The sequence below is a fragment of the Emys orbicularis genome, chromosome 7 (assembly GCF_028017835.1).
Source record: "Emys orbicularis isolate rEmyOrb1 chromosome 7, rEmyOrb1.hap1, whole genome shotgun sequence".
Lineage (NCBI taxonomy): Eukaryota > Metazoa > Chordata > Testudines > Emydidae > Emys > Emys orbicularis.
In genome coordinates this window covers 131,620,503-131,633,413 of record NC_088689.1, presented here as the reverse complement: position 1 = coordinate 131,633,413, position 12,911 = coordinate 131,620,503, and the positions used below count along the sequence as shown (strand labels likewise).

General features: G+C 48.8%; 1 protein-coding gene across 2 annotated transcripts in view; it reads left to right on the top strand.

The window, feature by feature from the left end:
• PLXNB1 (plexin B1) overlaps nt 1–12,911 on the top strand; it is a 114,923-nt gene that overhangs the window by 76,991 nt on the left and 25,021 nt on the right. For both annotated transcript variants that reach the window (XM_065407128.1, XM_065407129.1), the window contains 6 exons: nt 3,011–3,147; nt 3,481–3,657; nt 3,993–4,161; nt 5,692–5,934; nt 11,007–11,183; nt 11,839–11,987. In XM_065407128.1, the coding sequence (XP_065263200.1) occupies nt 3,011–3,147; nt 3,481–3,657; nt 3,993–4,161; nt 5,692–5,934; nt 11,007–11,183; nt 11,839–11,987 (1,052 nt within the window). The remainder of the gene's footprint in view (nt 1–3,010; nt 3,148–3,480; nt 3,658–3,992; nt 4,162–5,691; nt 5,935–11,006; nt 11,184–11,838; nt 11,988–12,911) is intronic.

Here is a 12,911-nt window from a genome sequence, read left to right as displayed (position 1 = left end):
TATGTCCGGTTCTGCCAGTTTCAAATGTTGTCTGCCATGCCCGGAGGCAATCCCAGTAAGTGATGGGCGCTCCTGGTGCATCTGTTGCCTTGGGAAATCTCACATTGCCCAGAAGTTTAACGTCTGTCTGGCATTGAAATCTAGCGCTAGAAAAGACAGGGAGGTCAAACTTAGTCTCCTCCCCAGCTTCTGACCCAGGCCCAGGGGGACTGTGTCTGTCATCCCCTCCCCCCCTCCTGCCCCGCATACACCAGTCTGCGAGCAAACCAGCTGCCTCCACTATCTGTGAGCACTCCTCCAGGGCATCTAAGAGGAAGACGCAAGACTCCTCTCCTAAGTCTTCCCAAGACTGTGCCTCAAATTCACCGGGTAGGGAATCTACCTAGAAAAAGCCGAGTCTTCAGCTACTTTAGCACCATCCACACTCCAATCAGGTACACACAAGGCTGCTAGTTCCTCAGGTACTCAGGGCACTGCTAGACTGAAAGATGGCAAAGTCTTGGGCCCGCAGAGACCATCGGGTACTGTTAGTGGACCAAGGGGACAAGAGGAGCTCCTCTGCTTCCTTGGTACCGAAGAAGCCCACTCGGGCTCTGACTGCATTTCCCTCGGAGTGGCTGAGACTTATGGTACCATCAGCTCCCTTGACCACTATTACCTTGGTGCAGATCATGGATTTGGTAGTGATAGTATGCTCGGTACTGCAGGAGTTTTGTTGTCCCCAGGACCTGGGTATATCTGAGGTGCCCGATTCTCCACTCCTCCTCTCTGACTTATTTTCGGTACCGAGGACATCAAGATTGCTGGAGGGTCACCTGGTACCAACGGTTTCACCTCAGATTTCTCCAAGCACTCCACCATTCCATAGTGAGTTTGAGGAAGAGGATTCTGATGAAGACCTTGCCTTGGTATCCCAAATATTGATTTAGGGCTCTCCTCCTCACCTGTATAGAGGCCTCCTTTCCAGAAGTCTCTGATGAGGCTGTGACCACTCGTGGCACAAGGTCGCAGCCACTACCTTGCTGGTGTGAGCACCCATGGATGCCCCCTCCTATGCCTTATGCACCTCCTCCTGGGCCATACTGGGACCCTTGGGCACCTCTCACCAACAACTTTCCAGGGCTTTGAGCATCACCCATTGCAAAGATAAGCAACCATCATTGCCTGCCCTCTCTAGTAGATCTGATCCTCAAAAAGAAACCTTTGAGGAGCAGGAAGCTAGAGCTGATGAAGAGGTATCTCCTCCAGCCAACATCTCCTCTTCATCTCTGGATGAAGCAGTCATGCCTCCTCCTCCATCCTTAGCAGATGATTTTAAACAGCTCCAGAATCTGATCAAGAGAATTGCTGACTCCTTGCAGATCCCTCTTGAGGAGATTAAAGAACATCATTGTAAGTTGCTTGATATCCTTCATTCACCCTCATCTGCCCACATAGCTTTGCCTGTCAACAAGGCCCTTTTGGACCATGTGAAGATTGTCTGGCACACCTCAGCTATTATTCCACCTATCTACAAGGAAGTGGATAAGAAATATTCCGTGGAAGGCAGCACTATGCTAAATCCACGTCCCATGAAAAAGACCATAAGCATCTAGATGTACTTGGTAGAAAGTCTTATTTGTCAGCCTCCTTACAATTTAGGGCACGTCTTCACTACCCGCTGGATCGGCGGGTAGCAATCGGTCTATCGGGGATCGACTTATCGCGTCTAGTGAAGACGCGATAAAATCGATCCCTGATCGCTCTGCCGTCGACTCCGGAAATCCACCGCGGCAAGAGGCGGCAGCGGAGTCGACGGCAGCGCGGCAGCGGTCGACTTGCCGCCGTCCTCACAGCCAGGTAAGTCGACCTAAAATATGCCACTTCAGCTACGCTATTCACGTAGCTGAAGTTGCGTATCTTAGGTCGACCCCCCGCTGTAGTGTAGACCTAGCCTTAGAGTCCCCTACTACCAGGCATTAATTGTGAAATATAATCATGTAAATTACAGCACACTGAACTCTTTTGTTGATTGCCTACCAGCAGAGCATAGAGAGCAATTCTGGCAGTCATTGTGGAGGGTCAGCTACTTGCCAGAACATCTCTACAAGCCTCCCTTGATACTGCCGCCCATTCTTTCTCTACTGCTGTAGTTATGAGAAGGGCTTCGTGGCTCCAGCTCTCTGGCTTTCCAAAATAGGGTAGAGGACCTTCCTTTTGATGGGTCTAAACTGTTTGCAGACAGCACGGACAAATCTCTGTGCATGTTAAAGGACTCTAAGGCTATTTTGCATTCTCTTGGGACCTATATACCTGCCTACAAGAGAAGGTTTAGCAAGTCCCAAACGGTTCAAAGATCCCATCCTGCCCAATTCCTGACATCCCAGTGGCTGATGAATGACATCAAGAGAGACAGAAATTCCAGAGTAGGAAACCATCCACCTCTCAGCCTTCCACCTCACATCTTTCTTCCTCCAAGGAGCAACTTTGACTGGCTGGTTGAGGGCCTGAATTACGATTTTCATCCTTAGCAGCTGCACCAATTCACCTGCCTTCCTCCCTTCGGCAACCGCCTTTACCACTTCACGTGGGCTTGGGAGTCGATCACTACAGACAAGTGGGTTTTGGAGATCATCACCAAAGGGTACACATCCACGTTACATCCAGTTTTGGAGAAAGAATCCACTAGATTGTATCCAGCATATTTACTTGATTTTCACTGTTATTACAGTCTGTTTAAACAGTTAATCTCAGGCTCATGTCTGAGGCTGATATTTCTGTAGCCTGCAGTGTCCATCTTTGTTCATTACCTGCAGAGAGATTTTGGTGCACAGCTAGTGTTTACTATTGGTACCTTAATCCCCCTCTCTGCTGCTTCTATTCTTTAACAGCAGAGCTGTGGTTAGAACATGCAAGCTGCAGTCTCAGAGCACATGGAACTCACTATCAGGGTCTCTCTACTATGTCTTTCCTTCACTTATTTTGCTAAGTGTTTCTCATTCATTCATTTCTCTCTTTTCTTTCCATTCAGAACCCAGACCTGAAGTCCATTGCTCCATCTCAAGGCCCTAAAGCTGGAGGAACTTGCCTTACCCTGCTAGGCTCCAAGCTGTTGACTGGGCGCCCCAGTGAGATCAGCGTTCTAATTGGAGACCTCCCTTGCCACATGTAAGAGCTGCTGTCTAGCTGCAGTTTGTAACTGTAAACAAAGTGCCATGCGCCATTCCCTTCAGGTTTGGCCCAGGCTTCTCACTAGAAAGCACTTCAGCCATTCACTCTAGCAGCAGTGATGGCTAGCTCAGAACTTTGTCTTGAGTGCTCCTGTTTGTAAGGGTAGTAGATGGGACACAAGGCCTTTAAGAAGGGGGGCGTTAAACCTGAGAACAAGCTGTGGGGATGCTTGGAGCTCTTTCAGCAAAATGAAGGGCGCAGCATTTCAGAGGATGTTTCTGCAATAGCTGTGTTAACCCTTTATTGGTCTCTCCTCTGTGTGTCTCTTAGTCTCTCTGAGATGCAGGAGAATCAGCTACAGTGTCAGACGAGCCCCAGTAACATGTCTGTGGAGCTTCCAGTAACTATCAAATATGGACACACGGAACGGAGATTAGAAGGTTTCCTCTTCAAATACACTCTGGATCCCAATATCACTTTTGCAGAGCCAGCCAAGAGCTTCCTCAGGTACTGAGAGATGCACCCCTGGCATTGCAAGTGCACCACTCTTCCCACAGGGCATCAGGAATACTGAGAGCTGCGCATGCATGCATGCTCACACATTCCCACAGCAGATACCAGTGCATTAACTGTGTCTGTATGGATGCCTAAGTAGTTTTACTGCACTTATCACCTTCGTATCTGAGCATGTGGGTAGAGTGAGTCCAGACTTGTGCATTGAGCCATCGGATGGATGCATTCCCTACAAAGGTTGGCACCAGCCATAGGTCGGGGATGACACAGCTCATGGGTTGTTATGTGGTGACTAAATATGTGACTCTGACTGCTTCTGTGTGTTGCAGCGGTGGGAGAGTGATCCGAGTTCATGGACATAACCTAGATGTTGTTCAAAATCCAAAGATCCGGATTACGATTTCACCATCAGAACGCCGCCGGAGAGGGCTGGGGAGATGGCGTAGGATCATGCCAGAAACCGAGTGCTCACAGAATGCCCTGTGCAGCATCCAGCAGGTATCTTGACCTTTGTGCTGGCAAAGCATGCAATAGAATTGAGGCTGAAGGCCTCTGTCAGTGCTACTGACCTAATGGCCAGAGACGACCTATATCAGGGGCTCTTGTGCCCCTTGTTATAGCCTTCTTGGGTCCTACAAACTAACTGTGAACATGAGAAACAAAAAGTCTTCCTTGGTGAAACATTGTCCTCCAAATTCAAAGTTTAACACCCCCCTCCCCACTTTGTAAAATTCCAGCTCCCAAATCCCCATCTCTCCCCAGAGCCTGTGCAGAAAGGCATGAGGAAATCTGCAATTACATTGTGAGACCTGTCTGCACAGTGCCCCCACAAAAACAGACTGCACCCTGTCCTAGCACGGCTCTGCCTTAGCAATCCCAAGGCCCTGCCCCACACAGAGAGATGACAACAAAATCAAAGTTAAATGAAGTTGTTATACCCACAATTCTGCCTGCCATTTACAGCACCTCACCTGCCATCATGACTACCCCAGAAGAAGAGTCCCTGTGGAGCAGCTGCTCTAGTGTCTCAGACTGTATAGAGTCCATCTCAGTAGGGGCTCCAACGTAGTAGGATGTCATGTAACAGCCTGGTAGCCATAGCACAACACCAAGCTGGACCTACACTGCTGCACATGTGCTCTACGTTAGTGAGGATATGTGCAGCAATGGAGGGCTTGGTGCACATCCCCACTTCCTCTGAAATGCTGACCTCTGCCCATCCCCTGCCGAGTCCTATTGCACAGTTGGCAGATTGCATTATCGGGTGGCCACTTTTCTCTGAAATAGGTGGTGGTGCATTATTATTATACTCATTTAAAAAGCACTCGTGACCACGGGGTGAATCTCTCTGGGTATACTAGGTACATCCTGGACTGCCACCTAACAGGATGCAGGACCGGTCAGGCCATTGATCTGCTCCATTGTGACAATTCATATGCTTTATCGAAAGCCATATTTCCCCATCATTCTGGACAGGTTTTATCTGTGGCTATGAATTCCAGTGGGGGAACAGAGACTATCTGATATATTTAGATATTAATCTTTTCCCATGTTTACAAAATGTAAAAACATTGCAACGAAAGTAACAAAAATCATTGATAAATCAAAGCGGCAGCATCCTCAGCCCCCTAGGGGTATGCAGCTTCCCAGGCAGCTGAAGCACAGAAAACCCCAGTGAACAGATAGGCTTTGCAGCTGGCCACGAAAGTAAATAAACACGTTTTGTCAGATCAATGGGGCTGTGAATGCTAGAGCTAGGAGCTCTCTATGGGGAATGCCCCGCCCCGAAGAGTTGGGAGACCACTAAAATCACCTTGGAGAGTCCCTTAAAGTTCAGACTTGTCCTCTGCATCTGGGATGGGTGACTGGGATGGCACCTAGACAGGGTGAGTGCAGGGGATTCCTGTGCTCTGCTTTACACTTGTCTCACAGAACCCTGATGATGGGATGCCACAAGGGAGCAGCAGTGTTAGAACAGAGGCTGACTTATTCTTTCAGATTCCTGACTCTCTTCCCTTCTGCTCCTAGTTTGAAGAACTGTGTCTCATTAACTCCTCCTACCTTGTCCTGTGTAAAACTCCGGCCATTAACCTGCTGTTGCGGATTGTCCAGGTCAAACTGGAATTTATTCTGGATAATCTAAGCTTCGATTTCAAGTCCTTGCATCCCACACCCTTCTCCTATGAAGTTAATCCAATCCTGAAACCCCTGAATGCTGAGGACCCTGCCAAACCATATCGGCACAAGCCAGGAAGTGTCATCTCTGTGGAGGTAAGGCTACAACCAGCTCAAAATCTCAATAAACACCACATAAACCTACTTCCTAAGTGATGGCCTGGGACTGTTCTGATATCCCGGCAGTGCCATAGGTCTTAATGGCACTTCACTGGCATACGGTAAGAAGGGCAATCCCTGCTTTTAGCAGCCTACAGCCTAAAGGAGATACAATCTGACACACAATGAGAAATGGCCCAACAGCTGAGGAAGGAGTGCAACAAAAAAGAGCCCTGTGCTGTGTGCATAGCTTGTTAGTGCCTTGCATTGTTGCTAGAGGGTTCTGTGGGGCTCGAGGAGAGCAATTAGAAATAAAACTGCAATATAGAACAAATGGAAAAGGGGGAAATAGACAGCAATCAATAGCAATTAGAAGTTATGAAGTGTAGAAAATTGATAGGAAAGATAAAGACATCAGGGAAGAATCTATGACAGGCGAGATGAAGGACATTAAAGGGTTTTAAAATATATAAGGAACAAAAAATCCTAGCAATGGTATAGGCCCACTACTAGATGGAGATGGTATAACTGTTAATAATGATGCTATCATGGGACGGCTTGCCCTTGAAGGGGAGTTGTGCCCAACTTCGCCTGTGACAGATCAGCTACTCTCCCAGTTGGTTATGATTGGCTAGGGATCATGTGGCCCTGTTCAATTCTTAGGCCCGGCTGATGTGCCTACTGAGAGCTCAGTTAGTAGTGGAAGCTGCAGAAGAGCAGTTGGCTTCTCTGGTAGGCGCTGTGGAAGGGTAACTTCCAGACAGATGGTCTGGAGGAGGACTGAAGAGCAGCAGGAGAGATGCAGACTCCTGCATTAGGCTCTGAGAGAGGCAAAGGGGAAAAGCCACTGGGAGCTATAGCCCAGGGTGGGCTCAGGAACTGTTTGTGTTTGAGGTTTTGCATTTGTAGGATAAAACTGTGTCTGGAAGAAGACTCTGGGTGAGGAGGCCAGCTGCATACAGAGTATGAAAAGGAGTGTTCAATAAATGTGTCTGTTCTGTATTTGGAAAGAAACAGGATGATGTACTCATATCACATGAAGATGTTGAACTACTTTCCAGTTCATTAGTAACTAAAGAAAATGGTAAACAACATCTACTAGGGATAAACATGTTTAAGCCACCAGCCCCGGATAATTTGCACTCAAGAACTGTAAAAGAAGTGACTGAGGAGATCTCTGTCCCACTGATGTCAATTTTTAATGACTGTTGGAATAGTGGGGAAATTCCCAAAGACTGACGAGTGCTAGTGCTGTGCCAGTTGTCAAAAAGCGCAAATGGGATGATTCAGGTAACTATGGGTCAGTTAAGCTGATGTCAGTCCTGGACAAAATAATGAAAAAGCTGACATGGGATTCAATTTATTAACAGTTAAAGGAGAGGAATATAATTAGTGCCAGTCAACGTGATTTTATGGAAAATAGGTCTTATCAAACAAACCTGATTTCATTCTTCGAGATTACAAGTTTGGTTGATAAAGCTGTAATATACTTAAACTTTTTACAGCACTTGACTTCATACCCCGTGACATTCTGATTAAAAAATTAGCACCATACAATATCAACAAAGCACACATAAGAATTGTAGTTGTCATGAGGAATCATTATTGAATGGGAGACTTTATAGTGGGGTTCTTCAAGGGGTCTGTACTAAGTCTGGTGCTATTCAACATTTTCATCAGTGATTGGAGAGTAAATATAAAATCACTACTGATAAAATTTGCAGCTGACGCAAAGATTGACAGAGTATTAAATAATGATGAGGCCAGGGCAGTCGTACACAGCAATCTGGATCACTTGGTAAATTGGGCCCATTCAAACGAAATACATTTTAATAGAGCCAAATGCAAAGACCATATCCTGGAAAGCAGTGTCTCTGGAAAGAATCTGAGTCCCAGTGAACAAGGAATTGAACCTGAGCTCCCAGTGCAATGCCTGGGCTAAAAGGACTAATGTGATCCTTGGACGTACAAACAGAGGAGCAGTGAGTAGGAGGAGGGAGGTGATTTTATCTCTGTATACGGCATTGGTGAGATTGATATTGGAATACTGCATCCAGTTCTGATGTCCACATTTTAAAAAGATGTTGAAAAAATGGAGAAGGTGCAGAGAAGAGCCACAAAAATTATTAGAAGGCTCGAGAAAATAGATTGCAGTGAGAGACTTAAAGAGCTCTACCTGTTTATCAAAAAGAAGCTTGAGAGGTGACATGACTACAGTTATAAGTATCATCACAGGGAAATAATACCCAGTACTAAAGGGCTCCTTAATCTAGCAGAGAAAGACAGAAAAAGAACCAATGGCTGGAATCATAGAATATTAGGATTGGAAGAGACCTCAGGAGGTATCTAGTCCAATCCCCTGCTCAAAGCAGGACCAACGCCAACTAAATCATGGAAGCTGAAGCCAGACCCATTCCAATTAGAAATTAGGCACAAATTTTTAACAGTGACATCCTATAATGATGGATGAGATTTTTTTTTATCTAGCAAAGATTCCAGCTAGTCCTGTATCGCGTTGACAGGCCCTTTTCTTATGTTGAATATCTGCAAATTTGGTTTCCCAGAATCTCCAATACAGAGGATGCCTGTCCATGCATAGCACTTTCATCTTCTTAGGGTTTCATGCTGCCTGCTCCCAGATGGCAAGCTTACTTCCTGGTGAGACTAGGGAGGGAGTTAATAGGGCATTTGTAGAACTTTCAGCTTGCCCTGTTAACATAAGAACATAAGAAAGGCCGTACTGGGTCATACCAAAGGTCCATCTAGCCCAGTATCTGTCTACCGACAGTGGCCAATGCCAGGTGCCCCAGAGGGAGTGAACCTAACAGGCAATGATCAAGTGATCTCTCTCCTGCCATCCATCTCCATCCTCTGACGAACAGAGGCTAGGGACACCATTCTTACCCATCCTGGCTAATAGCCATTTATGGACTTAGCTACCATGAATTTATCCAGTCCCCTTTTAAACATTGTTATAGTCCTAGCCTTCACAACCTCCTCAGGTAAGGAGTTCCACAAGTTGACTGTGCGCTGCGTGAAGAAGAACTTCCTTTTATTTGTTTTAAACCTGCTGCCTATTAATTTCATTTGGTGACCCCTAGTTCTTGTATTATGGGAATAAGTAAATAACTTTTCCTTATCCACTTTCTCAACATCACTCATGATTTTATATACCTCTATCATGTCCCCCCTTAGTCTTCTCTTTTCCAAACTGAAGAGTCCTAGCCTCTTTAATCTTTCCTCATATGGGACCCTCTCTAAACCCTTAATCATTTTAGTTGCTCTTTTCTGAACCTTTTCTAGTGCTACAATATCTTTTTTGAGGTGAGGAGACCACATCTGTACACAGTATTCGAGATGTGGGCGTACCATGGATTTATATAAGGGCAATAATATATTCTCAGTCTTATTCTCTATCCCCTTTTTAATGATTCCTAACATCCTGTTTGCTTTTTTGACCGCCTCTGCACACTGCGTGGATATCTTTAGAGAACTATCCACGATGACGCCAAGATCTTTTTCCTGACTCGTTGTAGCTAAATTAGCCCCCATCATGTTGTATGTATAGTTGGGGTTATTTTTTCCAATGTGCATTACTTTACATTTATCCACATTAAATTTCATTTGCCATTTTGCTGCCCAATCACTTAGTTTTGTGAGATCTTTTTGAAGTTCTTCACAATCTGCTTTGGTCTTAACTATCTTGAGTAGTTTAGTATCATCTGCAAACTTTGCCACCTCACTGTTTACCCCTTTCTCCAGATCATTTATGAATAAATTATGTTGTGGTTGACCTGTTAAATCCCGTGCAGCAGTGATGAGCTGCCAAAATCTGAACAACCGGTTCCCTCCTCACCCCACAAGGGGGTCGTGGCCCGCCCCCCCGGGACTTCTGCCCCATCCAACCCCCGCGTTCCTTGATGCCCCGCCTGGGACCCCTGCCCCATCCACCCCCCTTCCCTGTCCCCTGACTGCCCCCCGCCGCCCCATCCAACCCCTCCTCTCATTCCTGATGGCCCCCCGGGACCCCTGCCCCGTCCAACCACCCCTTCTCCCTGTCCCCTGACCACCCCTGGAACCCCTGCCCCCTGCTGCCCCATCCAACCCCCCCTCCTTCCTGACTGCTCCCCCGGGACCCCTTGCCCCCATTCAACCCCCCCTGTTCCCCGCCCTCTGACCGCCCTGACCCCTAAACACCCTCCACCCCTGACCACCCCCATGAACTTCCCTGCCCTCTATCCAACCCCCGCCCCCCTTACCGCGCTGCCTGGAGGTGGCTGGCGGCACTACAGCTGTGCCACTCAGCTGGAGCCAGGCCACGCCGCCACCGCGCAGCGCCTGGAGCACTGGGTCAGGCTGAGCTCACAGCCCCGCCGCTTCCCGCGGGAAGCCTGGGAGGGGAGAGAAGCAAGCAAGCAAGCAAGCGGTGGCTTCGCGCTCAGGCCCAGGGAGGCGGAGCAGAGGTGAGCTGGGGTGGGGAGCGATTCCCCTCCACACACACACACACACACACACACACACACACACACACGGGTTACCTGCTGCTGCGGCGCGGGCGGCCCCCCCCGCCCCAGCTCACCTCCACTCCGTCTTCACCTCCCTGGGCCTGAGCGCGAAGCCGCCGCTGGCTTCCTGTGCAAACAGCTGATTGGCGGGAAGCGGGTGGGAGGGGAAGAAGCGGGGCGGAGCGTTCAGGGGAGGAGGCGGAGGCGGAACGGAGGTGCGCGGGGGGCAGGGAGCTGGAGCACCCACGGGGTCGGCGCCTAAGGCGCCACTTTTGGATAATGTGCTCACGGGGAGCGGCCGCTCCTCCTGCTCCCCCCCCAGCTACGCTCCTGGGTCACTTCAACTTACCAGTTGTTAAATTTAGAAGCCCTTTTAGAACCGGTTGTCCCGCGCAGGAGAACCGGTTCTGAAAGGGCTTCTAAATTTAGCAACCAGTTCCCACGAAGCAGTGCGAACCAGCTCCAGCTCACCACTGCCGTGCAGCCTCTCTAAAGCCAGGGGTTCTGCAGAGCTGCCTTCCCAGAGAGGCCCAGGTTTTATATCCTTTTCCTCCTGTGTTCCAGGGGGAAAATCTAGACCTGGCCATTTCCAAGGAGGAAGTGGTGGCCATGATTGGGGAAGGGGTCTGTGTTGTAAAAACCCTGACAAGGAATCATCTGTACTGTGAACCTCCATCCGAGCAGCCAGCTCCACGACATCGCACAAAGCTGGAGGGAACGGACTCGCTCCCAGAGTTTACAGTAAGAGCTCAGCTAAGCAGCAGAGACAGCAGTGGGTGTGGGAGTGTAAATACTGAATCAGTGGGGGCAGAAATCTACAAAGCAAAAAAACCCCACAGCAATGAGTCTCAGAGCCTGGGTTAACTGACAGCGCTCGCTCTATGCTCCCCCCCCTTCCCTGGGCTCTGAGACCCTTTCCCCCTTCCCTGGGTTTCAGCGCTGCTATTTTTTGCTCCATAGCTTGAGCCGGAGTCAGTTGACCCGTGCCTTGGGACTTGCTGCTGCGGGTCTTTTATTTTGCAGAGGCACTGGTGGTGGGGGAGGAGGAGGCGGAGGTGCTGGTGGTGGGGAAAGGGGGGAAATGGAGGGGCGGGGGAGGTGGTGGGGAGACAGGTTCCGGAGGGGAAGAGACGGAAGCGCTGATGGTGGTGGGGAAAAGGAAGATGGAGGCATTGGTGGGGGGAAGGGAAGATGGAGGTACTGGTAGGGGGAGGGGAAGAGGAACACAGAGTCACTGGTGGGGGAGAGGGGGAGACGGAAGTGCTTGTTGTGGTGCTGATAGTGGTGTGGGGTAGGGCAAGACAGTCAAGCATTTCCCTTGGAGTCCATGACTCAGTCTGCAGGATGAGGAGAGTCTGACGCTCTGATCTTGCCTGGGCTTGCATTTCTTCTGCAGGTGCAGATGGGGAATTTGAACTTCCTGCTGGGCAGAGTGCAATATGACACAGAGAGCCAGCTCACCTTCCCCCTGGAGGCCCAGATTGGCTTGGGTGTCGGAGCCTCCTTTGTTGCTTTGATTGTCCTGATCATTGTCTTCATCTACAGGTGAGAAGTGCCTGAGGGTGTGTCTATGCTGCCTCTGGAGGGATGATTGCAGATCTGGAAGGCATACCCAAGCTAACTGCAGTCTCGCTAGCATTGCTGAAAATAGCAGTGAAGACATGGCTGCACAAGCTTCAGCATCATGAGTATGTACCCAGGTCCCTGGGCGTCTTGCACTGCCCATGCTGAAGCCTGTGCCACTGCCTCTTCGCTGCTATTTTTAGCATGCTAGCTAGCTTAAAGCTAGCATGGGTATGCCTAGCTGAGCTGCAAGCACACCTTGGATTCTTTTGTAGACATACCTTCAGTGATGGTCTGCAGGATCTTTTGGCACCCTGATCACCTTCAATAGGAACGTTCAATGGGCACAGCTAGGCCTCTACATTTGGGACCTAATTTAGTCCCTCGATTTTCCTTACTTTGAGTGAGACTCTACAGCCTTCCCATTGGACTTCAGAGGGTGCAGATTTGGCGTTGGTGACAGAGCTCCCACCTGAAAAGCCACTTGCCTCTGGAGTTCAGAGTTTGCAAGTAAACCCCAGACACACCTTCCAGTGTAAGCTGAGGGTTTGCAAAAGGATTTATGCCACTGGCCTCTGCTCTTGGGTGTTATGGTCTATCCAGTGTTCAGAGATACCTCCCCTATTTTGCTCCCTCTTGGGGCACGTGGATTTACTGTGACGGACCCTCCCTTGCCACCTCTACCAACTCCACAGTTGAGATCTTCCGGTGGAGCCGATGGAAAGAGAAGGCAGGCCCTAAATTCATTTCCAAAAAATGCTGCAGATAAAATTAGTTAGACGCATGGATGAATTGTATGGAAGCCCCCAATGATGCACTTAGGATTGCTCCATATAAGACACAACACAGAGTTGGAAACAGGAAACCAGAGAGTTGCTTCTGTGCAGAAGGTGATTACATAATCTG